The sequence below is a fragment of the Capra hircus genome, chromosome 14 (assembly GCF_001704415.2).
Source record: "Capra hircus breed San Clemente chromosome 14, ASM170441v1, whole genome shotgun sequence".
In the NCBI taxonomy this organism is placed as follows: Eukaryota; Metazoa; Chordata; class Mammalia; order Artiodactyla; family Bovidae; genus Capra; species Capra hircus.
In genome coordinates, this window is record NC_030821.1 from 21,798,912 (window position 1) to 21,825,882 (window position 26,971).

Sequence of the window (26,971 nt, forward strand, 5' to 3'; positions counted from 1 at the left end):
CTCCAAGGAAATATGATGAATAGGTGCTGGATTTTTTTGAATCCTTTTTCGACACCTGTTGATATCATGTGATTTTTATTCTAACCTGTTGATATGATGGATTACCTTAACTGATTTTTGAAAATTGAACCAGCGTTGTATAATTGACATAAATCCCTCTTCATCATGGTGTATATTCTTTTCACACATTGTTGGATTTGAAGCTTCTGTTGGCCCTAAAGTTACATGGGCCAGTTTTGCTCACATTTCATTGGCCAAGCAAGTCACATGACCACACTGAACTTCATAAGTGGGAGAAATGTGAATATATTTTATCAGCCCTAATGTCTACCATAACTGTGACCTCTACTTGTAGCTTACCGTATTGAAGCTATTAATATTTAACTTTCATAATAGTTGTGACAAAGCTGATGAAATGAATGAATTTGTGTTAAACTCTGAAACAGTTTTGAAAATCAATGGTTAATTTCTATTAATTTCTATTTATTTTAGTTGTTAATGCAAATCCTGGATTAGCCCAAAAGAAATTGTCAGATATTTGTCCCTATTTTGTTTAGACTTTCAGAGACTTGAATTATGTTTATTATAGTAAGAAGCGCTGCTGCTGCTGCTGCTAAGTCGCTTCAGTCGTGTCCAATTCTGTGCAACCCCATAGACTGCAGCCTACCAGGCTCCCCCGTCCCTGGGATTCTCCAGGCAAGAACACTGGAATAGGTTTCCATTTCCTTCTCCAATGCATGAAAGTGAAAACTGAAAGTCAAGTCGCTTGGTCGTGTCCGACTCTTAGCGACCCCATGGACTGCAGCCTACCAGGCTCCTCTGCCCATGGGATTTTCCAGGCAAGAGTACTGGAGTGGGTGCCATTGCCTTCTCCGAAGAAGCCCTAGCAAACATAAATATAAGTGAACAAGCTTTCATGCACCATATAGTAATCTACTTAGGAATATCCATATATTGAGGTCTTGCTGGGCCAAGTGGGTAAATAAACCAACCTCTTTCACATCCTGATATATCTATCAATGTGCCAGAGTGCTGGAGGCAACTTGAAATTTTGAGAAATTAGAGAAGTTATTAATAAAAGATAGCTAAAGTACAATTCGAAATCATTACTGGTTTTTAAAGATAAAAATCTTTTATTAAAGAGAAAGTAGCTACTCTGAACCTCAACTTGCTCATTGCTATAGGAAGGGAGTACATAAAATTACAATGATACACTGGATCCCTATAATGCTTTTAAGATTCTATAATCAGCAATTTTAGAAATTCTCATGTTTTAATGCATTTAAAAAATCTCTAGATGAAATGCAAATGGATTCTCTAAATTATACTTGCAAAATATTTCAATAAAATATGTAAATAGGCTTATTAACTCTTGTGGTCAAAACCAAAAATTAAAGTCATTTTTCAGGATCTACCAATCTATCTTCAACCTGTTTCCATAAATCATTTTCCATATTAACATCAGGAAAATCCTGACTCTGAAATAAGTCTGTCTGCCAAAGGGTGAGATTTCCAGATAAGAGCAAGCAGGAATGGGTTCTGTGGACACAGGATTTGGAAAGTCACTCTGAGATTGTTAGGCATTTGACTGTGAGCCTCCTTTTGGGGCTTGGGAGAGTTTTAAAATCTGCAGCAGGAAGGACTTTTTGATTTTTGTTGTCAAGTCACCAGGAAAGGGTTTCCTGGTTTTCAGCTATTATTAGGGGAAACGGACACTTTGTTTGTTTAATCAAGTGGTTTTCTTTGAATTCAGAAGGTACCAAGCAATTGAGTCATCAGACTACACGAAGAATAACAGGGACATCTCCTGTGTTGCTTTCTGTTTGTGATGTTTTGTACTTCAAGAATTTGATTTTTACCTGCAGGCACCTTCTCCAAATACACTGTCTTAAAATACCCAACACTAGAATGAATGGTTTAAGAGCTCTGCAGCAACATAATCTGGACCTTAGTTTTATAGTTTGCTACCTAAGTATTTTTTAACATCTTTTAACCCACACACACATATCATATATATGTATATGATAGTTGTGCAGTGTATATATGTGTATATACATACAAATGTGTGCTTAATCGTGTCCAACTCTTTGCAACCCAATGGACTGTAACACCAGGACCCTCTGTCCCTGAAATTCTCCAGGCAAGAATACTGGAGTGGGAAGCCATTCCCTTCTCCAGAGGATAATGTTATTAATACTGGGGCTTCCCTGGTAGCTCAGAGGGCAAAGAATCTGCCTGCAATGCAGGAGACCAGGGTTCAATCCCAAGGTCAGGAAGATCCCCTAGAGAAGGGAGTGGCTACCCACTCCAGTATCTTGCCTGGAGAATTCCAGGGACAGAGGGGTCAGGTGGGCTATGGTCCATGGGGTTGCAAAGAGATGGACATGACAAAGTACACATTTGTATATATTTATATATATGTTTTAAAATATATACTTTGCCTTATTATGGCTGTTGAGTTCTTACAAATAATTTCCATTGGTCTACTCCTATGGTCACAACAGGTTATTTTTATACATATCCCATTAAAAAATTAATCTAAAGAATTACATTTTGTTGCTCAACAACTACTACAAATTTAGCAGCTTAAAACAGTACCCATTTGCTAGTTCACTGTTCTGTAGGACACATCTGGCCTGGCTGGGTTCCTGCCTAGGACATCCCATGGCTGATATCAGGCTGTTGGCTGGGCTGAGTATTGGCAGAGAACAGCCTCTTGCAGGTGTTGGCCTTGAGGTCTCCATTTTCTTTTTGCCTTTCAGCTAAGCATTGCTAAAGGCTACTCTCAGACCCTTCCCACATGGTCCCCTCCATCTTCAAGACACAAAGGTACACTGAATCCTTCTTGTGTCTCAGATCTCCCTGACTGACTCTTCTGGAACCAGTCAGAGATGGTACTCTGCTTTCAAAATGTTCATGTGGGTATGTTAGGCCCACTGAGATAAGCTCCTTATCTTTAGGTCAACTGGTTAGTAACCTTACTTATATTTGCAAAACCCCTTTGCCATGTAAGGTAGCACAATCATGGGAGTCATCTTAGAATTCTGCCTAATGTACTTTATATAGGCATTCTCTGTTATATAGATTTTTTGGTTGAATAACATGATAAAGCATTTGAAACATTATATGTGATTCATCATAATGAATTGTATTTAGGATAAATTACTTTTGTTGTGAATGTGATGTAAAGGATTTGCAGTATTGAAAAATATATTTACTTTTTAAATAAGTCTATGAATGTATCAGATAAAAATACATTTAGAAGACATATTTTTAAAAGCTACTATAAATGCATAGCATATGCCTGCTGCTGCTGCTGCTAAGTCACTTCAGTCGTGTCCGACTCTGCGTGACCCCATAGACGGCAGCATATGCCTAGAGTTCATCAGATGACAATGAGTAGCCTTCTCTGTTCAGTGTATGCTGTTAATCATGGTCATGGTCATACACGAATGATAGAAACTCAGACTTCGGAGCTAAGAGACCAGAGATCATCTGTCACCACCCCCCTCCTCTTTTTTTCATAAATGAGGAATCTGAGACTCAGAAGGGGGATAATGACTCAGAGAAGACCATAGAGCCAGCTAGTCAGTGGTAGAGATTGGCCTGGGAAACATGTTTTCTGATTTCCCGTCTAGAAGCCCATATGTATACTTATGAAAAGTTAAAGTGTTAGTTGCTCAGTTGTGTCCAACTCTTTGTGATCCCATGGACTGTAGCCTGCCAGGCTCCTCTGTCCATGGAACTCTCCAGGCAAGAATACTGGAGTGGGTGGCCACTCCCTTCTCCAGGGGATCTTCCCAACCCAGGGATAGAACCTGGGTTTCCTGCATTGCAGGCAGATTCTTTACCCTCTGAGCCACCAGGGAAGCCTCAGTATTAATGACAGTATCATTCAGTTCAGTTCAGTCGCTCAGTCGTGTCTGACTCTTTGTGACCCCATGAACCGCAGCACGCCAGGCCTCCCTGTCCATCACCAACTCCTGGAGTCCACCCAAACCTATGTCCATTGAGTCAGTGATACCATCCAACCATCTCATCCTTTGTCCTCCCCTTCTCCTCCTGCCCTCAATCTTTCCCAGCATCAGGGTATTTTCAGATGAGTCAGCTCTTCACATCAGGTGGCCAAAGTATTGGAGCTTCAGCTTCAACATCAGCCCTTCCAATGAACACCCAGGACTGATCTCCTTTAGGATGGACTAGTTGGATCTCCTTGCAGTCCAAGGGACTCTCAAGAGTCTTCTCCAACACACAGTTCAAAAGCATCAGTTCTTCGGCACTCAGCTTTCTTTATAGTCCAGCTCTCACATCCATACATGACCACTGGAAAAACCATAGCCTTGACTAGACGGACCTTTGTTGACAAAGTAACGTCTGCTTTTGAATATGCTGTCTAGGTTGGTCATAACTTTCCTTCCAAGGAGTAAGTGTCTTAATTTCATGGCTGCAGTCACCATCTGCAGTGATTTTGGAGCCCCCTAAAAATAAAGTCTGACACTGTTTCCACTGTTTCCCCATCTATTTGCCGTGAAGTGATGGAACTGGATGCCATGATCTTAGTTTTCTGAATGTTGAGTTTTAAGCCAACTTATTCACTCTCCTCTTTCACTTTCATCAAGAGGCTCTTTAATTTTTCTTCATTTTCTGCCATAAGGGTGGTGTCATCTGTATATCAGAGGTTCTTGATATTCTCCCAGCAATCTTGATTCCAGCTTGTGCTTCCTCCAGCCCAGTGTTTCTTATGATGTACTTTGCATATAAGTGTCATTAATGGAAGGTTTTCTATATAGCAGGCACTATCCTAAGCATTTTAAACGTATTTTTCTTAACCCTCACAAATTCTGTGAGGTAGGCATTATTATTATCATTGCCATTTACAGTTTAAGAAAGCTGAGTCATAGAAAAGGTAGCTTGCTTCATGTTAGCCAGCTGGTACATGATAATGTAAGGATTTTAAGGGATTCAAAGAGAAGCAGTTGTATACCTGGGCCCAACCTCTTCACTGTGCTCTGCTCTTTCCATCCCAGCAGTTGCTTCTAGTAGGGCCTTCCATATATTCCTACAGCTCAGTATCCTCTCCCTGAACAGCTGTACAGGCTACTCATCAGTTATATTCTGACAGCAAATCAGGGAATAGCAGAGAACTGGGAGTCAGGAAACTGTATAAACTCTGGTTTGGTTATTTTCTGTATGACTTCAGGAGATTTTGTCACAACTAGGACCCTTGGATACTGTATCTGTAAAATGGGGATTGTGAAAATTCTAAAAGCACGTTAAAAGCAATCTGTAAACAAGAGGATTACATGCTTATTGTACTGTTGCTGCTGCTGCTGCTAAGTCACTTCAGTCGTGTCTGACTCTGAGCTACCCCATAGATGGCAGCCCACCAGGCTCCCCCGTGCCCGAGATTCTCCAGGCAAGCACACTGGAGTGGGTTGCCATTTCCTTCTCCAACGCATGAAAGTGAAAAGTGAAAGAAGTCGCTCAGTTGTGTCTGACCCTCAGCGACCCCATGGACTTCAGCCTTCCAGGCTCCTCCATCCATGGGATTTTCCAGGCAACAGTACTGGAGTGGGGTGCCATTGCCTTCTCCGATTGTGCTGTTACTTTTTCTCAAATGGTGGCTAGTTCTCTTTACCCTGTAATAGCAGGTTTTCAAGTCACTTTGCTGTGATGAGTCAGACATTAAATGAAAAATAGTACATTTTTGACACTGCAAATTGGGAAGTCATGTTTTCTGTGCATACCCTCATTCTGAATTTTCAGATGTCACTGAAGATGTATGTCTCAGTTGGTGGTGATTTTTCATTCAAGCATTCTTCACTGGAAGCGAACAGCACAGCTTCCACAGAGGGGCTGGGACTTCCTCACACCAGCCCAACACCTTTCATGATTCCAGTTCATACCTATACAAAGTTTTACTACTCTTTTTATTAATTTAAGTTGTGCTGATTTCTGCTGTATAGCAAAGTGAATCAGTTATATATACTATACATATATCCACTCTTTTTTAGATTCTTTTCCCTGTAATAGGTCATTACAGAGTATTGAGTAGAGTTCTCTGTGCTATACAGTAGGTCCTTATTAATTATCTATTTTATATATAATAGTGTGTATATGTCAATCCCAGTCTCCCAACTTATCCCTCCCCCTCTTCCTCCTTGGTAATGACTCTATTTCTGTTTGTAAATAAGTTCATTTGTACCATTTTTTTAGATTCCACATATAAGTGATATGATATTTATCTTTGACTTAACTTCACTCAATTTAATGTGGCCTTTCTGAGAATCACTCTCAAATAAAATCACAAATATTGAGTGTATGACTGTCAAGATCTACTCTTCATGCCCATCCTTTTTCTTGTTGTTAACATTTCATTCTTTGTTTTATGAATATGCATATTTTTTGCTATACTGTTTGAAAGTAAGTTGCAAACAGTGTAAGACTTGAGATCTAAATACTTCAGCATGTATCTCCTAATGATAAGGAAATTTTATATAATACATGCCATTATCTGCCTAGGAAAATTAACAATTTTCTTATCCTATCTAATATCCAATTCATATTCAGATTTCCCCTACTTGTCCTAAAATTCCTTTTAGTATTTTGCTTTTAGGGTTTCTTTAAAAAAACAAAAACAAAGTATACTCATAGCATTTAATGGTTACATCCTGTGATATTTTTAAATCTGGGACAATTCTCCCACCGTGTTAGTTTTCATGATATTAATTTTAAGTGATTCTTGAACAAAATCCCATGTTCTGGGTTCATCTGGTTTTGTGTGTGTATATCATTTATCTTGTTATTCTATCCTGTTTCTGAAAACTTAGAAGATTGTTACAAAGACCTCATTAAAAACAGGTTGTATATTTTTGTCCAGATCAACCTGATAGGTACTACAGTGATTGATTGTCACACTATTAGTGCTACTAAGTTCACTCCCATGATTAAGAAGGCAATAGCCAGGTTTTCCAGTATTAAATACGTATTCTCCTTTAGTGATTAGAACTAATTTGTAGGATGATTTTTTTGGCTTATGTTAATCTAATTTTATTTATATTAGCATTAGCATCCATTGATATGTCTTATTTGAATTATTCCATTGGAGGTTGCAAATGAGTAATTTTCACATTTTATCATTTTGTACACATATTAACTAATCATTTCTCTGGAAGGATGTGCTTTCCCTCATCTGTGGACGGTGATGTATCTCCTCTTAACAGTTCATATCAGTACAACATGTTTTACTATCAGTTATCTGAAATATCAGCCTCAGTTGTAGATCAGTCTATATATCTACTGATCTATGGAACTGAGTTGTAGACCAGTCATTACATATTTTATATGTACTTATTAAAGCATTTTGATGTACATTAACGTTGGAAGTGGAGAACAGTTGAAATTTAAAGCAGTGTTTCAAAATGGTGAGCATATATTTCAAGAGGTTTGATGGAAAGGATTTCCACAAGTCATTGGCAATATCACCAAATATTTATTGATCTGAAAGGAAGTTATTAATACCAGGCAACAAAAGAGCTTACCATCTCCCAAAATACTGATGATATGTATGGTCAATGTGGATGAATAGTTAGACCTGACAGGGTATAAATTAATAAAAGTATTTTGAGCCATCCCCCTGTTGCTGCAGCTTTAGCTGTCTCTCAGCTCCACATTCCAACCTGTAAGGTCTCTGATAATTGGGGCTGTTTCTTGGATCATAATCTGCCCAATTTTTAAGCCCATCTCAAATCCCACGCCCTCTGTGAGCAGGCGCTCCTTCCTCCTGTCCTCTGCAGATGGCAGTTTGTGCCTCTGCCACATCTGGGGCCTTGACTCCGTTTCTTTCCTGTTTGGCCTCCTAGTGGGCTTCCATGAGCAAACCTCCTAGTCAGACTGTTAAAGAGCCTTAAGAACATGGCTTGGTGGTGATTGTACTTTAGTTGCTAGGTTGTGTCTGGCTCTTTTGCGACAACCTGAACTGGAGCCCACCAGGCTCCTCTGTCCATGGGATTCTCCAGGCCAGAATACTGGAGTGGGTAGCCATTTCCTCCCCCAGGGGATCTTCCCAACCCAGGGATCAAACTTGGGTCTCCATGAATTATTTTCCAACTGAGCCACCTGGGAAGCCCTAAGAACATGACTGCTGCTGCTGCTAAGTCGCTTCAGTCGCTTCCGACTCTGTGCGACCCCATAGACGGCAGCCCACCAGGCTCCCCCGTCCCTGGGATTCTCCAGGCAAGAACACTGGAGTGGGTATCCATGACCAAAAACTTAAAAGCTCTTTTTTCACTTGGGAGTGCAAAACCCAGCATGAGAATCTCTCTGAAAACTGCCAACAGATGTGAGAAGTGTTTTCAGGCAGGGCTGTCTCCTTAGTGTAGCTTTCTTTATAATTTATACTTTCTAATATTCATCACGCTACAAAAACAAGTTTTTATATGAAAGTTGAAAGTAGAATTTGAGGATTACTCACTACCTATTCTTTGGAAATAATATGAAGGCCTACTTCTTTGACTGTGACAAAAAGAAAGAAAAAAAAAAGACAGGCATAAATTAAATCTTGATTTAAATATTACAATGAAAACAAAGCTTATTTTATTTTACATAGTTTGAACCTTTTTGTTCCTTTTGTTACCTATTTGAACACTGTTTTAAATGGGAATAAAACAACGGTATTTTGTGTTTCTTGACAATTTTTTAGAAAATTTTCATCCCACTCAACAAGACAAGATTTGAAATACCTTTTGTCTCCTTCATAAAAGCACTTTAGATTTACGCAGTTTTTTTTTTTTTTTTCCCATCTGAGAACCTCAGTGCTTGGCTGATACATTTGTTACGTGATGCTGATGACAAAACTATCACCTCTTTTGTTTTCTGTCTTTGCAGAAACCGGGGGTAAAAAGCTACGGAGCACTGTCCAGAGAAGTACAGAAACAGGCTTGGCTGTGGAAATGAGGAACTGGATGACTCGACAAGCAAGCCGAGAATCTACCGACGGCAGCATGAACAGCTACAGCTCAGAAGGAAAGTGAGTGATGCTGGCTGAGTAGTGGTCTCCACGCCTCGCTGCAGTCTTCCTTCTCTCCCCGTCTCTCTGTGCTTTCACAAAAGCTAACTCGCATGCTCTGGGGCACTGGCTGATTTGCTGTGAAGGAAACTTTTGCTTACCTGCCACTGAGAAATGTGACGTGCCTGGCTTTTTTTATCAATGGAAATAGGTTTGGGGATAAAGTGTTTCACTTTAAAGGCAAGATGCTAAAATATAACTGTCACAAATGGAAGCTTGCCCTACCTTGAAATAATACATAAAAACACAGCAACACTTAAAGTTCCTATGCCCATGCAACACGTACAGTGCTAATTTTGAAAATCTTTGCTCTAACAGTTATTACTAAAAAATATAGAAAACTGATACATGCTTAGTTCCATCCAGTAACAGTTTGGATAAATGTAACAACAAAAATGAAACACCACAAGCTTTGCTGAGCCTTTCCTTTATGTAATTATCATGTAGCTTTCCTTTGACTCCACCGTGTCTGAAATATTTTTAAGGCATTCGTAAAGATTGTACAGCCCTGTCACCCACGAATTAACAGTAATTAGCAACTGCAGAGCTGTAGATGGATATGTAAAGGACATTAATAGAGGAAAGGGGGGTTTAGTGACCTCATCTGTCATCACTATGGAAGCAGCAGATGCTTAGGCAACATAGTGTGTAGTCAAGTTCACAAATATGTGGCCATGGGAGCGGCTGGCAGTGTTGATGATATTGCCTTAGGAATCATTTGCATAGCAGTTATGTAAATACAAGAGATGTATATGGTTTTCATACATCTATAAATAAGGTTATGTGAGATAGTTATGGAAGCATTAAAAATGTTCAGAGTATATATTTGGGAATTAAGCTTAGGGGAAGAAACAGATTTGACATTGATAAAGGAAGTCTTAAAAGAGATGGAGAGTCAAGTAAAAAAGAAATGTGCACTCATCACTGCAAAGTACTGTGTTAGATACTGTTAGGGATTTTAAATGTTTGAACTATGACCCCTGCACTCCAAATGCTTATGGTCTTATTGGAGAAATGGAGTTAATACACATAAATTCACTCAAGAGGTATTTCCATACCTTCTAATGTTCTAAGCGCTTCACTATGAGTTGGGGATATCAATCACACAAGGGAGCAAAACTCAGTTGTTGGTTTGACATAGGCTTTAGAATCATATAGGCTTAAATGCTAATCTCTTTATGGTGCTATACAAATTTGGACAAGTTATGTAATTTTTTAAGATTCACTTATTTGATTTTTTATCATTCATTTCTTTTATTCATTAATTGAGTTTAATAAGTACACGCAGTATTGCAGGCACGGTTCTAGTGCTGGAGATACAGCAGTAAACACAGAAGAAAAAAAACCCTACCCTCATCAAACTCACAGTCTAACATAAGATAGACAATAAACTATAAAATGTATTTAAGTGCATATATAAGAAAATCTAGTAAAATATATAATAGACTGGGTGGTGTAAGTGCTAAGGAGAAAAGGTAGGAAGAGAGATGGTAGGTTAAGGGTAGGGTATTATGAAGGACAGACAGGGAAAGGGGCTGCTGCTGCTGCTGCTAAGTTGCTTCAGTCGTGTCTGACTCTGTGTGACCCCATAGGCGGCAGCCCACCAGGCTCCGCCATCCCTGGTATTCTCCAGGCAAGAACACTGGAGTGGGTTGTCATTTCCTTCTCCAGGGAAAGGGCCACATCTGAGTAAAAATCTGAAGGAAGTTAGTGAGCATGTAGGTATATGAAGAACATTTCAGGCTGAAGCAGTGCTGAGGCCGCAGCTTGCCTGGCAACCACAATGGGAAAGGCATCCCTGAGGAGTGAGGCAGAAGTGGTAAGAAATTAGACATTAAGAATATGGTGGGCAGGGGTGGACGGCTGGTGTTGTCTTTACATATCATTGCAAGGACTTTGCTTTACTCCGATTGGGATGAGAAACCAATGCAGGACAGTGAGCAGACACCTGACATTATCTGACTTCAGCTCTAACAGATCAGTCTGGTTTCTGTGGGAGTGGAGAGTAAAAAGTGGCAACAGGGGGATCATTCAGAAGGAGCAAACGATGGCTGGGACCTGACTGGTAGCATTAGTGAGGTCAGATTCTGGATGCATTTTGATAGGAGAACCAGTAAGATTCAATAATGCATCTGATGTGAATGTGAGAGAAAGAGCGTGTATTGGTTTGCTCTGCTGTGCTCAGTCATGTCTGACTCTTCGCAACCCCATGGACTGTAGCGCGCCAGGCTCCTCTGTCCACGGGATTCTCCAGGCAAGAATACTGGAGTGAGTTGCCATGCCCTTCTCCAGAGGATCTTCCGACCCAAGGATTGAACCTGTGTCTCTTGAGACTCCTGCACTGCAGGCAGATTCTTTACCCACTGAGCTATCTGGGAAGTTTGTTAGGGCTACTGTTAAAAAAGAAAAAGAAACAAAACACAGAAACAATACCACTTAAACAACAGAAATTTATTTTCTCATAGTTTTGGAGGATGAAAGTCTTAAGATCAAGATGTCGGCAAGTTTAGCTTCTCCTGAGACCTCTCTTCTTCTTGGCCCCCAATTGGCCACCTTTTCACAAGGTCCTCACATGGTATTTCCCCTCTGCATATGTACCCCTGGCGTTTCTTCTAAGGACACCATCATATTAGCTTAGGGCCCCACCGTTATGACCTCATTTAACCTTAACTATCCCTTTAAAGTTTCTACCTCCAAATACAGTCACACTGGGAATTATAGCTTTAGCAGCCTGTCCAGAGGAAAGACAACTGCAAGGCTGAGCAATTGAAATAATGAAGTTGCCATTTAAGACAGGAATCCTCTTGAGAACAGAGTTTGGTTTTCTGTTTGTTTGGGGGTTGAGAGTCAGTGTGGGACAAGTTGAGTTTTGATTGCCTGTTAGACATTCAAGCAGGTAAGTAGAGCGGTTAGAATACAGGTCTGGGACCTATGGGAGAAGCCCAAGCTGGAGATGTCAGTCAAGGTAATGTCACTGCAGACAGTGTTTAAAACCTGGAGATGGGATGAGATTGCCAAGGGAATTGGGACATACAGGGAAGAGGTCAAAGGATTGAGCAGCTATATTTAGCGCTAGAACTAGCAAAGGAGACAGTGAAATAGCTACAGAAGAAAACCAGAAGACTAGAGAATTCAGGAAGCAGAGTGTTTCAAGTGAGAGGGAGTGATCATTTGGATCAAATGAGACCAATATGTTCGATTAGACGAGTACGGAGTATTAACAGTCAAGATTTACCACTGTGGCTATTAGGTAACCTTGATCAGAGAAGTTTTGGTGGAGTAGAGAAAAACAAAGCTTGGAAGAGAGCAAGGGAAAACTGATTACAGTTTCACTAGAGAATGAGAGGAAAGAAATTGAAGATCGGGACTTCCTTGGCAACCCGGTGGTTGACATCGACCTTCCAAAGCAAGGGGCACGGGTTTGATCTCTGGTCGGGAACTAAGATCCCACATGCCTGTGCAGTGCAGCAGGAAAAAAAAAAAGAAGAGGTTAAAGAAAGTGAAAAGATTGTACATAGAGACATCTCTTTCAAGAAATTCCAGGGAGAGAAATGAGATTGTAGCTAAAGAAGAAAGTGTGTTGGGAAACGGATTTCTTATTTCTTTAAGGAGGAAGAAATAGTGTGTTTGGGTGTTGATGGCAGTAATCTGAAGGCTTTCTTCATTGATAAAAATGGATTAAATAACAGACTGTCTCATAATGCAGCTAAGAGATTCAGTATGCTCATGCCAGTCACAGAATAAGTGCTCAGCGTGTAGGAGTGCTATACCTAGAACTCACAGTTCGTGCCCTCCAGACAAGGAAGAGAAAGGCACATAGACAGAAGCGTACGTGCAGTACAGGACGAGGGCTGCTGGAGGAGAAGGAAGGAGGGCCGTGGAGGTGCAGGGGGCGCTTGGGATCCAATTAATATGTGACAAAATGGCGATACCAACTTCTCCTGCCACAGGCAGGGGGCTAGATGGAAACAGGAGTTGAGGGTAACACAAAATAATCCTGTGTTGTTTGCTTTTAGCCTGATCTTCCCTGGTGTCCGCTTGGCCTCGGATAGCCAATTCAGTGATTTTCTGGATGGCCTTGGCCCTGCCCAGCTAGTGGGGCGCCAAACTCTGGCCACACCCGCAATGGGTAAGAATTTCTGTCATGTGATTCACTGTTTTCCTTTTAGCTTATTGAAAAATCACGTTCCCCAATTTCATAAGATCTTTAGGAGTATTATCTGGAATGATTATCTTTAATTTTAACAATATAAACTTCAACTTTTTCCATTTTAATTTATATGCTTTTTAAAGTAAGATATCATTGATACATTTTTAAATATATTTGAATTTAGGAAAATACATGGGAAATGATCCAATGAGGTTAAGCCAAGATCTTTGACGCAAGCGTTTTTCTGTCTGCTTTTGTATGTTAAGGCCTGTTTGTTTCTTCCTCACTCGCTATTAGGTGACATTCAGGTAGGAATGATGGACAAAAAGGGACAGCTGGAGGTGGAAATAATTCGGGCCCGTGGCCTTGTTGTAAAACCAGGTTCCAAGACACTGCCAGGTAAGAACAAAAGAGATTTCTTCTGTGACTGTTCAGAATCTGCACTTTTCAATTCAGAGGCTTTGTTTTTCAAGAGATGCTGAAAACTTTGTTTTTAGATAATCAAGGTTACTGATAAATGAGTCCGTTATCTGTAGTAGTTTGCATTTCTCCTGAGTGAGCACCCAGTGAGGGTGACCTGGTGGGGAGAAGTCATTAGCTAATAAGCACATATGTGGTAGAAACCCTCCAAAATAAAAACCATCACACTTATGTACATGTTGCACAAAATAAATTACCTAAGAAGTTCTTGTTAGCTGGCATTTTGTGTTATTCTGTTTATATGAGCTTCAAAATTCTCCTTAGAAATCCTTAGAGTTCTAGAATTAGAAGAAATATAGAAAGATATAGGTCCCCAAAATAGCATAAACCCATAGACGAAGGACATTCTAGCTAGAAGACTCTTACTTCCTGGAGTGTATAGAGAGGCACCATTATAAGTTTTTATTGCAATCTCACATTTTGTACCAAAATATTATAATCTAAGGTGCTTAAAGCCATAGGGAATGCCAAAGATTCCAGATGCCTGGTGCAGAGATGTAGACACCTTCAGACCTGATGTACAGAACAATTCTGAAACTTGGTTTCTCACCTCAGCACTTCCACTGAACGAATTGTAATTTTGAATCTCTAACCTAGAAAGTTCATGTTGTTACCCAGTGTTACCTATTGTACAACTTTGCGGTGGTGATTAAGACAGTTGTGTTCATAAAGGTCTCAGAGTTCAGTCAGCTGATTGCTAGAAAGAATACCGCAATTTGTCCGTGCATGAAAATGCTTTTATAAAGAGCCTATCAAAAAAATATCAATCCATGGTATTTATAAGTAGTTTTCTCTTTCCAGCTAACTTGAACATATTACATCAAACCCCACCCTTGTCTTGTACCCACACCATCAATAAATAATTGATAAATGATCCATGGAGACGGGTAAAACAGTATGATTTTGAGCACGTTTAACTAGATTTATGAACTGACACATGAAAATTCGAGTGAGACCTCTTTCTTGGATATTGTTAGGGACTAGAAGGATTTCTTTTTTAAAAGCAGTATATAAACCCAGTCAATGGCAAAATAGTAATCAACTCAGAGGCTGTGTTAACTGTCTAAAACTACCTTAATGACTGATATCTAATCTATTGTTATCTAATAATTTATCTGTTGCTTATCTAATAATGTGGAAAGGCGAGTGATTTTTGACCGCTGGCTCTCTTAACCTAAGACTAAGCTGTGGCAGGTGCCATCCATAAGTTGGGTGTTCTGTAACCATAGCTCATCACTTAACTCTCCTGTGTGTTTTCTTTCCCAAGCACCATATGTAAAGGTGTATCTATTAGATAATGGAGTCTGCATAGCCAAAAAGAAAACGAAAGTGGCAAGAAAAACGCTGGAACCCCTTTACCAGCAACTATTATCTTTTGAAGAAAGTCCTCAAGGAAAGGTTTTACAGGTATTTACTGAATTGTATATTCCTTACCTAAGAAGGTGTCTTCATGGAGTCAAACATTCTCTTCCAATCCTCCCCTCAGCTGAAATTCTTGGGAAACTTCCAAGGAGTGGCCAGTGCTATAAAGCTGTACACACTAGGGAACTATGTTGAATGTAATAAACCATAGTGGAAAAAAAATGTGAAAAAAAGCCATACACAGTTTCTTTTAAAGTGAACTATAGACTTGTAAACCCCCATCACGCATTAGCTCTCGTCTCCCTTAATGGCTTAGGACCCTAACACTCCTGTAGAGTTTTCCGACTGTACCTTTGAATTCCAGTAAAGATAACTATCCCAGTAATTAAATACAACTACATAACTTGATGTTTGATGTCAGCACATTGTATGAAAGTTGCTCAGTCTTGTCCGACTCTTTGCAACCCCATGGACTGACTATACAGTCTATGGAATTTTCCAGGCCAGAATACTGGAGTGGGTAGCCTTTCCCTTCTCCAGGGGATCTTCCCAACTCAGGGATCAAATCCAGGTCCATGGACTGACTATACAGTCTATGGAATTTTCCAGGCCAGAATACTGGAGTGGGTAGCCTTTCCCTTCTCCAGGGGATCATCCCAACTCAGGGATCAAATCCAGGTCCCCTGCATTGCAGGTGTATTCTTTACCAGCTGAGCCACCAGGAAGCCCAAGAATACTGGAGTGGGTAGCCTATCCCTTCTCCAGAGGATCTTCCCGACCCAGGAATTGAACCGGGGTCTCCTGCATTGCAGGTGGATTCTTTGCCAACTGAGCTATCATTAATCGATTGTATTTTGGTTTACAAGCTCTTACATACATGATTGTACTGACATTGCTCTTTTAATTTTGCCAACAGATCATTGTCTGGGGAGACTATGGCCGCATGGATCACAAATCCTTTATGGGAGTGGCCCAGATACTTTTAGATGAACTGGAGCTATCCAACATGGTGATTGGCTGGTTCAAACTCTTCCCCCCTTCCTCCCTAGTAGATCCAACCTTGGCCCCTCTGACAAGAAGAGCTTCCCAATCATCTCTGGAAAGTTCAACTGGACCTTCTTACTCTCGTTCATAGCAGCTGTAAAACTGTTGTCATAGCAACCAGCGTTACAAAAAAAAAAAAATCACAGGTCGCAAACCCTGGTAACACTGCATGCTTAATGTTGTGTCTTCTGAGCCTGTTCCTAGGGATACAAAGCGATCCTGTGTTCTCAGAGGAAGTTGCACACATTGTGCCCTAAAGGAGGCCCTCAGGTGAAGGAGCGGAGCTATGAAGAACTATCAGGTTTGGAGTTCAGTAACACTCGAGTTTTGGTCCAATCTGAAGCCATGGATTAATATCAAAGAATCAGTCAGTTTCATGCAACAAAAGCCCTTTTCAATGGCACCTTTATATTTTTATTGTTCCTTTTTCTTCATTTCTCTGACCCCCAAAGTCCTGTGATGCCACAGAAATGGAGCTATCCAGCCGTTAAGCCATGTTATAAGTGAAGGACTGACGTCCTGGGAAGCATCAGGTGAAAAGCAAGAGACCAAAGACGAGGTCTAGGACAGAACGTCAGCCCTCCCCCGGACTGGACAGGAGCAGCCGGTCCAAAGTGACGACCTGAGCAGTGGCAGACCTCGGAGCTCCAGCAGGCATGTCGTTCACTAATGCCAAGTTGTGTTGGACTCTGAAAAACAAAATTCTGTGGCTACACTGTACTGAATGAAATTAAACTTTTTTTTGCATGGACAGATTAGCTGAATATTTAAATTATTTTCTTGGGGCTGCAACTTGCAAAAAAAATAAAAATCAGCCATTTTTGACAATTTATATTATTTTTAAAAATAAATTTCACTAGTGCATGGTTTTAAAAAAGGGAGAGAATGCAGCAGGGTGATACAAAGACACACCATGTTTATTCTTTAATCACAGTCTGTGTTTTGGCAGACATTGCAGAAGAAAATACTTTCTAGAAAATACTTAAAATTCTCTTTATGTGACAAATAAGTATAATATATTCAATTTATTTCCATGGTAAATATACAAATCTTACAAAGTTCAACATGTGCAAATTGTCCACATCTTTCTTCCTTTCTCTCACTTTTCCTCTTCTCCCTCTTTTAATCTTTTTATTTTCTTTCTCCCTACTAGAGTGAACATTATGCTAAAAAAAAAAATGACAAGTTTTTTGACCTGATACTCTCTTAATACCCCATGTTCGGTTCAGAGCTGTAGATACTTCTGAATTTCTCAAGGAGGGAAAAAACTATTTAAAAGCTTTCTTTATTTCAAGCATGTTGAAAAGGATTTTGCAACATGACTTGGGAGTACATTAAAGTAAGTCAGCATGTGTTTGATAAAGAAGATATTTGAACTTTTGCAATTTATTGTACAGTGCATGGTAATTTTATTTTCACCTTCCAAGTTCAGTTTACAGGAAAATCCTAAAATCATGTGGCCATTGTAATGTCTAATAAATTTGTTTTTAGCACCAGCATTATTCATACAGGGGTTAAAGTATTATTTCTAGAAGGTCTTAGGTTTTGTTTTTAATTAGTTAAAAGCAATTTCTTTAGTCAGTTTCCATTTACTATGTGAATAAAAGCACTGCTAAAAATTTGGAGCCCTGAAAGACAGGGCAGTTTATTAATTCATTTTTCTGTAGTAAAACTCAATTTTTCACAAATTATATTTCTAAAGAAACATAGCAAACATAAATTTGCAACAGATAATTTTAAAGCTCCAATTTTTAGGTAATTCAAAGAAAGTCAATCTGCCTGTTAACCGTTCTTTGACACCATCACCAAAAGTCTACACTCAAATGCCCTAAAATCAAACCCCTGCCTTTGGTTTTACAGACAGTTATTACCATTGGGTGGTGCTGCAAGGTCAAATTTCTCTTAAGTTCCCCTCTTTAGAGGAAAAGTCACCGAGTAATGTAATAAGCCACCCATAGTTTCTGTTTCTTTCTGTACACTTTGATGACATGTTCTTATAGATTGATTTTAACTTCTAGCAACAGCTTTTGAAATCTACATACATACCATTTGTTTAAGTTAATGCCATGCACAAAAATTGCTCTTTTGTGTTCCTTTTAAATTCAGTGCTGACCATTAAAAACTATCATGCTTGATATGGTGCAAAAGTTAAAAGTGAGTATCACTAGAAATGCCTTCTCTCTATGTGGTGCAATATGAGATACACCAAGCCTGTGTCTTGACATTCTGAGACCTGCGATGGACCCAGGTAAAGTTGCGAAATAAACGAATAAAATAATTTAGACACTTGTGTACCAGCAACAATTGATTTAATAGACCTATAGCGTCTATACTATCCCTTAGAATAAACATTTAACATTTTCCTGATACTAAGATGCAGTCACATAATCTTTTGTGCATATTCCTATATAAATTATTTCTAATTTTAATAAGAAGGACATGACTGTATGGAATATTTGTACATACCTGTCATTATGCAGTATTTATTTTAAAGTTGGTTTTTTTTTTTTTTAATTTTCACATGTCTGCACCTCAACTTGTGACCTAGTCATGTAAATAGCACTATGCCAGTGACCATTGCTGCCCTGTACATAATATGTTTTAAAAGTAAAGGGAATTCCAGTTGGAAAAAATATAAAGGGCAGATTAGTCCTGTGATGAACACCAACTAATGTAAAACTCAAATTCATTCTGGTGATGGTATTTAACACTTTAAATAAAACATTTTCTTTACAGACGTTGTATGCATGGCCTTCTGACTTCTCTTCTCCCCACGCATCCCCAAACCTGCTGCAGCTCATTTCCTGAACCCACACATCACTTAGAGACACTGAAATCATCTTCTGCCTCTCCGTAACAGAAGCAGACCACTGGTTCTTAGCAAGTAGCCCTCAGCAGAGCACTTATTTTAAACACCAAAGGATTTCAGCTCACATCATTAAACTTGTTGGTTTTCAAAAGGTCATTCCACATTGAGGTGCTTTCTGATGAAGTGACTTGGCAACTCCCAAATTTAAATGAATGAAATTTCTGAGTCAGTGTGGCCTCCACAGACAGCAGGGTCAGAATCATGTTCAAGCTCTGCCATTCCTGGGTGGAGATAACAAGGGTGACAGTTGGCTCTATGCTGTGTTTCCACTGATGTGTCTGTCCAGCTTTGTGGGAGACTAGGGTGGGGTGCATTTTCAGTTGGAGAATTATCCGTGGTCACCTGACATATGATGGTTTAGTCGCTAAGTCATGTCTGACTCTTGCGACCCCATGGACTGTTGCCCACCAGCCTCCTCTGGCCATGGGATTTCCTAGGCAAGAATACTGCAGTGGGTTGCCATTTCCTTCTCCAGGGGATCTTCCAGACCCTGTAATCAACCCAGGTCTCCTGCATTGCAGGTGGATTCTTTACTGACTGAGCTATGACTGACATATAACAACCAGTCCAGAGACTGGCTTCTGTCACATATGAATGGAAGAAAGGGTCTCTCCATACCTTCTAGGGCGATTCTTCAAACTGCAAAATGAGTTTGATTAGAATGGGCTTCCGTGGGGGCTCAGATGGTAAAGAATCTGCCTGCAATGCGGGAGATCTGGGTTCAGTCTCTGAGTTGGGAAGATCCCTTGGAAAAGGAAATGGTAACCCACTCCAGTATTTTTTCCTGGAGAATCCCATGGATGTAGGAGCCTGGCAGGCTACAGTCCGTGGGGTCTCAAAGAGTCGGCTATGACTGAGCAGCTCATGCTTTCGCTTGATAAATAAGAAATCCAACTGCAATCCAAACTTAGTCCTCTCTCCATCCCCTGAACCAGCCATTACTTCCATTTTCAAGGAACCCCAGTCCCCCATCTGCCCCAATTATCTTTTCATTAATATATACTCTCTGCTCTAGTGAGCTATTTCTTTGCTATTCATACACTCCTATTCTAAAACTCTCCTTGCCTTTTTTATATGCCCTCTCCTGAAAAGCCCTTCTACTTTCTCAAAAGTGATCCATGTTAGTCCCTTCCTGCAATTCCCAGCTGAAGACTGAGTTCTATAGCAGTTCCAAACTGAACCCTAAACACATGGATGCTCTTGGCACCAACACCTTCATTTTCCCAGCAACTGTAGACACCAAGGGTTCAAAAGCAATGATAAAGTACCTCATGATCACCATCACAAGGGCTTTGGGAGAACTGGCCAAGAAATCACCAAGCTGTCTCCCTGTGCCGACTTAACTTTTGACATGAGAACACGGTCTCTGAATGTTTGTCTCCACTCACACAGTCCGTGATGCCTCCTCAACAGTCTCTAACATCCGTGCACGAATGAATAGAAGTTCACACATCCACCTTTGGTGTGTGAAATGTGTATTGAGAAGCAGTGTGTAAGAGGGAACAGAAACGATTTGTGACACTCAAATTCTTTGTATGATGTGACTTAAGTCACTGAGTCTCTCTGGCAATCAGTTCTGTACCTGGAAAAGGGGAGGGCGTGGCAACCCACTCCCATATTTATGGGCTTCCCTGATGCCTCAGATGGTAAAGAATCCGCCTGCCATGTGGGAGACCTGGATTCAATCCCTGGTCGGACGTGACTGAGTGACTTTCACAAGGACTTTGAGTTAGACATTCTTCCATCATTAAAATCTACACTTTGACTATTTTATAAGCTCCTTCAAGAAAGAGATCATACCTTTTTTCTCCCCTGTTTTATATACTCAATGCCAAAAACAATGCTGTACACAAAGATGCTTCATAAATATCTGCCAAGTTAATGACTATTTAGTCCTGCTATTTTGAGACACGATTTTAGGCATTATAGTAAACAGAAAAAGCATGGCCCTGTCCTCATGAAACTTTCATTCTAATAAAGAAGACACACATTGGGTGAAAAATTACAAATAAGATACCTTTCCCAGGGCAAAAATGCTATGGGAATATACAGCAGTGTTTTAACCAGTTGAGAGAGTCAAGGAAGGCTAGTATCTATAAAAATGGACAGGAGTTAAACACAAGGTAATAGTGGCAATGGGGGGTGGGAGCTAGATGAATATTCCAGGCAGAGAACAGCAGCTAAGAAATCTGAGAAAAGGAACTGCAGCTCTACCATGTTGATTACACAGTGTGGCTAAAGCAAAGGTGAGTTCATAAGACAGGCATACGAGTGAACAAATGAATAAATGGAGTGAATGCAGATTCCTACAGCTTAAGCCATTTCTGAACCACTGAGAGTTTTGTTGAGAATAACCTAAAGTTGATGTGAGAACTGTTTGTAAATCCTCTATTTGCGTGCATGTATGCTTAGTCATTTCCTTCTCCATTTCCTTCTCCAAAAGGAAATGGAAACTCACTCCAGTGTTCTTTCCTCGAGAATCCCAGGGATGGAGGAGCCTGGTGGGCTGCTGAGTCGGACATGACTGAAGCGACGCAGCAGCAGCAGCAGCATGCTTAGTCATGTCCGACTCTTTGCAATCCCATGGACTGTAGCCTGCCAGGTTCCTCTGTCCATGGAGTTTTCCAGGCAAGAATACTGGAGCGGGTTGCCATTTCCTACCCTGGAATCCTCTATTTAATTGTATTTAAAATAGTTCTCAGAATGCACAGTCCTAATCCCATTCAGTTGTTAAATCTTTGAATATAGGAACCATAGCCTATAGTTCTGTACACAGCATAGGACCTAGCTCAGCACTAAGCGATTACAGGTCTCAGATACTCAGCCTTAACAGTGAATATCCCTTTCTGATATTCTTGGAAAGATTGCTGTTATCAATATGGATAATTCCTGAGTCCTTAAATTTCTGTTAATAGTTTGCATATGGTGGAATCAGAAAGACTAAACCTGTCCTGTTCTTAATGCCTGAGCACCAGCTCTCTGTAATCGTGTTTTTGGAGTAGGGTGTCATTTTGTTCAGTATGCCTCCTTCTCTGATTCATCCACAGAGTTCCCAAGAGATCTGCCATTTCCTAGCTAATCCCATTCTCCTGGTTTCAACTGATGGTGGTATAGAGGGTGCAGACTCCTAAAATGGGTCAGTCTATACCCTTGCTTGTGAAGATTTCTTATTTTTGTCTTGTTTTGCCTTGACACCAAAGAGGCAGCTCATCTCCCATGACAGAAATTTCATGGAAAAAAAAGACCAAGAGCTATCAGTGGCTATGTTTTCTGTTATATGATGGAAATTGCATTGATAGAAAGTCAGCAAAGCTAAGTGGAGGCATGAATTGAAGAGAGTCCTGCCAGTTCCATGTTCCTGGTTCCATTATGGTTGAAGACTGGCTGCATCTTTGCTGTTCTAAGAAAGCCCATCCATTCTAGCTGTTGATTAGTTGGGTGTCTGCTATTTGAAGTCACTAGTCCTAATTAATACATTTGGCCAAGGACAAGGCTGATGGAATCGTAGAATCTTGAAGGAGTCTTTGAGAACAATCTCATAGCATTAAGAAAAACCCTAAGAGGTGGCCATCCAACCTCTGCTTGGCAAGTGGCTGAAGAGAAAAACTCGGCAAAGCAACCCATTCCACAGTCTCTGACAGTTAGACTCTCTCTCCTAAACACCTAGCCTAAATCTCTCTTTTGGAATTTTACACTTCCTAGGCTCACTGTTAGCGAGTTCGAGCTCCTACTGCTCATCACACGACAGGCCAATAAATAGACAAGTTGTTGGGCAAGGATTAGTGACTTTATTCAAAAACCAGTCAACTGAGAAGGTGGTGGACTTGTCTTCTGAAGAACCATCTTCCTGAGTTAGAACTCAGGTTTCTTTTATAGTAAAAGGGGAGAGAGTAAAGTCAAACACTTCCTAGTTCCCATCAATCTTCGGAGGGGATGTGTTGATTTCTTCCTGCCTGCAGTCATCCACAGGTGGGAGGATGTTTCCTGAGAGCTAAACAAAGGTTCTCTAGCTTAACGTTCATTACTTGAGAGGCAAGGTTCCTAGAGTTGGGCCATTATGTATAATTTAAACTTATAGGCAGTGTCCTTTTATCAATTAACTTGTAACAGAATACAAAATTTCTCTCCTATCACAACTCCTCACTGTCAGTGTCTACTCCACCATCTGATGGGAAAAGGACAAATACTGCTGTGGCTACTTGCAGAGGTAACAAATATTCCTTAAAATCTTTAGCAGTCCTCTCCTTAATACAGCTATCTGAACCTCATGAAACCCCTTAGTACTTTTTTGTCTAATTTGTAATTGAACTTAGGGGTTTTGATTCCAGTTCACAATACATATACTAAATTCCTGTGCTATTTATATTTGAGCAAAATTAAATTGGTTGACCCTTCTCCAGCTACAGTGATATCACTCCAGTTGCATAGGCAGACCTGTTGGTGGCAGGCTCATAAACAGAGATTAGTATAGTGCCCAAAGTTTTAGCATAATTGGTAATTGCTAGGGGAGAATCCCAGGGACGGGGGAGCCTGGTGGGCTGCCGTCTCTGGGGTCACACAGAGTCGGACACGACTGAAGCGACTTAGCAGCAGCAGCAGCAGCAGGTCTTTTAAATCATCTATAGATTCTCTCGCCTGGGCAGACACCTGGAATGACCAACCATTCACCATTTCAAAGAGGCTTAATTCAAGCCTGCTTCTGGGAACCATCCAGAAGGCACTGATCTATATCAGGGCAACTGGCAAGGCCTTCAGTTCAGTTCAGTCGCGCAGTCATGTCCAACTCTTTGCAAGCCCATGGACTGCAGCACACGAGGCTTCCCTGTCCTTCACCAACTCCTGGACGGAGCGTACTCAAACTCATGTCCATCTTATCTCAAATTAGTATTCATCCTCTCAGTTTTTCCTATTGATTGTGGTCTCCAGGATATATAATTCCTATACCTTAATCCAAATCAGGGGAGAATTGCCTTTAAAAGGGCTTCAACTAATTAAAAGATATTGCTTCGTAAAACTGATGACTTAAAACTGCCACACACAAAATAGTCCACAAAACATTTTCCATTTTCTGACAGTTTTACGATCCATAGTTGTCATTAACCAGTCCTTTACTATGAAACTTAAATGACCAGTTGAGACCAACAGTTCTGAGACTGTTCTTCCAGCACTGATTAAGCCTGGGGTGGCAGGTATAGTATTTATTTAGCCTTCTGAACTTTCCAGGCAGATTTGTTGCCCTTGCCAACTCTACCCACACTCCTGTCCACTGCTTAAATGACACCCACAGCCACCATCTGCCTCATGTCACCACCAGCAAAGTGGTCCAAGAAGAAGAGGGTAGTCAGAGAAGTTCTCAGCACACATGGGCTTGCTAGGAACCATATCAACGATGGCAGCATCACCAGATTTCGAGAATTTGGTGCCATCTTCCAGCTTTTTCCCAGGATGATGATCAATCTTCTACTTCAGCTGAGCAAACTTGCAGCTGATTCCCCACTGTCGTTTACCTGGGGCTCTGGGTGTGGGGAAATAGACAGCCCAAGTCCAAGGGAGGCCCTGGGCCTCTTCATTCATCAAGTATTCCTCTCTTTCTATGAGGTTTCTTTGAGGTTCTGTCTTTTACTGTCTTTCTTATGTTTCAGCCTAGGGCAATTTGTTTGCTAATGTTCTTCCTCCTTATAGTAAGCACATTGTTCCTTCCCCAATCATGGCTTACCTCTCTTCAGGTTGCTCTCCTTCAGGAAATTCCAATGCCACTGCCAAAAACAAGTGTTTCGTTTGCATCATCTTTCTTCTGTTGTTGTTCCCTATTGAACACTTTAAGGGCGACATCTCCCAATTAAGAATGGTTCGTTCCAAATGTATCGTCTAGGGTTTGCAGCATTCTCCTGATATTTGAGACACTTTACCCCAAGTGAAAAAAAAAACTTCAACTTTACCATTATAATATTTTCAGGGGCTTCGGGATCTACATTAGTATGATGTCTGTAGGCCTGATACATCATTTACAAAAATTCAGAGAAGTCTTCATTTGCTTGGCTAAATTTCTTGACTTCTGTTTAAACTCTTTTGCTTTCCTTCCCCTGCCTTGCCAAGACGTACTAATAAATAGTACTCCAGGAGGGTAGTACTGATGGTGCAGACAGTAAAGAATCTGCCTGCAATGCAGGACACCCAGGTTTGATCCCTGGGTCAAGAAGATCCCCTGGAGAAGGGAGTGGCAGCCTATTCCAGTACTCTTGCCTAGAGAATCCCAAGGACAGAGGATCTGGGCAGGCTACAGTCCATGGGGTCGCAAAGAGTCTGGCATGACTGAGTGACTAACACTTTCACTTTTCAAGGGCATTCTTTCCTCACTGAGGTCCCAATTTGTTTCAGATGTGAGTACTGCCCAGTGGGCTTCAGGTGTAAAAGATCCTCTCCCTAAAGGAAGGTGGTGATCTTTCCAGTTAAAGAAGTCAGAAAGCTAGCTGTCTGGTCATGTGCATTCAGCCCCCTTTGAGACAGCAGCAGTGAAAGCTGCCCTGCTCTGGAAATGGCTCCTGACTCAAACTGAGTGCCATGTCCTGTCTTAGATGGTATCGCCATACCAGAATAAGTCCCTGCACCCCAGAAACAAACCCAGGATTTTCTAATTGGTCCCCAGAAGGAGGGGAAGTCCTGAGCCCCAGTGTCAGCATTTGGGCCTAGAAAAGAATGAAAAATGGGAGAAGGGATGTATAGATTGGCCTAACGGCCAGAGCAGCTGGGCAGGGTAACTCAGCCAGAGTTGAGGTCTGAAAAGCATATCTTCACCATCATTCCTTCCCTTTTCTTATTTTCCCTGAAGTTCTTATTTTCCCACAGGTGCTTGCACATAAAGGATTTTATCATTCTTCCCTACTTCTTCATAAAATAGCTACAGAGTCATCAAAAGCCACTGTAAAGCCATAAAGAGTAACTGATCATCTCTAGCCATTAGCAGGATGCTTTTTTCATCCCAACCAAGATTACAGTACCATTGAAAAGAAATTTGGTTACTGTTGTGATGTACAAAATCCAACAGAATTACTAATCAAAAAATGGGCCAAAGAACTAAATAGACATTTCGCCAAAGAAGAAATACAGATGGCTAACAAACACATGAAAAGATCACTCATTGTCAGAGAAATGCAAATCGAAACCACAATGAGGTACAATTTCACACCAGTCAGAATGGCTGCGATCCAAAAGTCTACAAGCAATAAATGCTGGAGAGGTGATAGAGAAAAGGGAACCCTCTTACCCTGTTGGTGGGAATGCAAACTAGTACAGCCACTATGGAGAACAGTGTGGAGATTCCTTAAAAAACTGCAAATAGAATTGCCTATGACCCAGCAATCCCACTGCTGGGCATACACACCGAGGAAACCAGAATTGAAAGAGACACATGTACCCCAATGTTCATCACAGCACTGTTTATAATAGCCAGGACATGGAAGCAACCTAGATGTCCATCAGCCGATGAATAGATAAGAAAGCTGCGGTCCATATACACAATGGAGTATTACTCAGCTCTTAAAAAGAATGCATTTGAATCAGTTCTAATGAGGTGGATGAAACTGGAGCCAATTATACAGAGTGAAGTAAGCCAGAAAGAAAAACACCAGCACAGTATACTAACACATATATATGGAATTTAGAAAGATGGTAACGATAACCCTGTATGCAAGATAGCAAAAGAGACACAGATGCATAGAACAGTCTTGGATTCTGTGGGAGAGGGTGAGGGTGGAATGATTTGGGAGAATGGCATTGAAATGTGTATAATATCAGATAAGAAACTAATCGCCAGTCCAGGTTCGATGCAGGATGCTTGGGGCTGGTGCACTGGGATGACCCAGAGGAATGGTATGGGGAGAGGGGTGGGAGGGGGTTTTAGGATGGGGAACATGTGTATACCCGTGGTGGATTCATGTTGATGTATGGCAAAACCAATACAATATTGTAAAGTAATTAGCCTCCAATTAAAATAAATGAA

At 40.7% G+C, this 26,971-nt stretch overlaps 1 protein-coding gene across 1 annotated transcript in view; it reads left to right on the top strand.

Annotated features, from left to right (window-relative positions):
- The window catches only part of RIMS2 (regulating synaptic membrane exocytosis 2), a 601,915-nt gene extending 583,075 nt beyond the window's left edge, over positions 1 to 18,840 (top strand). The window contains exons 18-22 of the mRNA XM_018058085.1: positions 8,887 to 9,028; positions 13,084 to 13,196; positions 13,515 to 13,616; positions 14,965 to 15,104; positions 15,976 to 18,840. Of these exons, the coding sequence (XP_017913574.1) occupies positions 8,887 to 9,028; positions 13,084 to 13,196; positions 13,515 to 13,616; positions 14,965 to 15,104; positions 15,976 to 16,194 (716 nt within the window). The 3' untranslated portion in view covers positions 16,195 to 18,840. The remainder of the gene's footprint in view (positions 1 to 8,886; positions 9,029 to 13,083; positions 13,197 to 13,514; positions 13,617 to 14,964; positions 15,105 to 15,975) is intronic.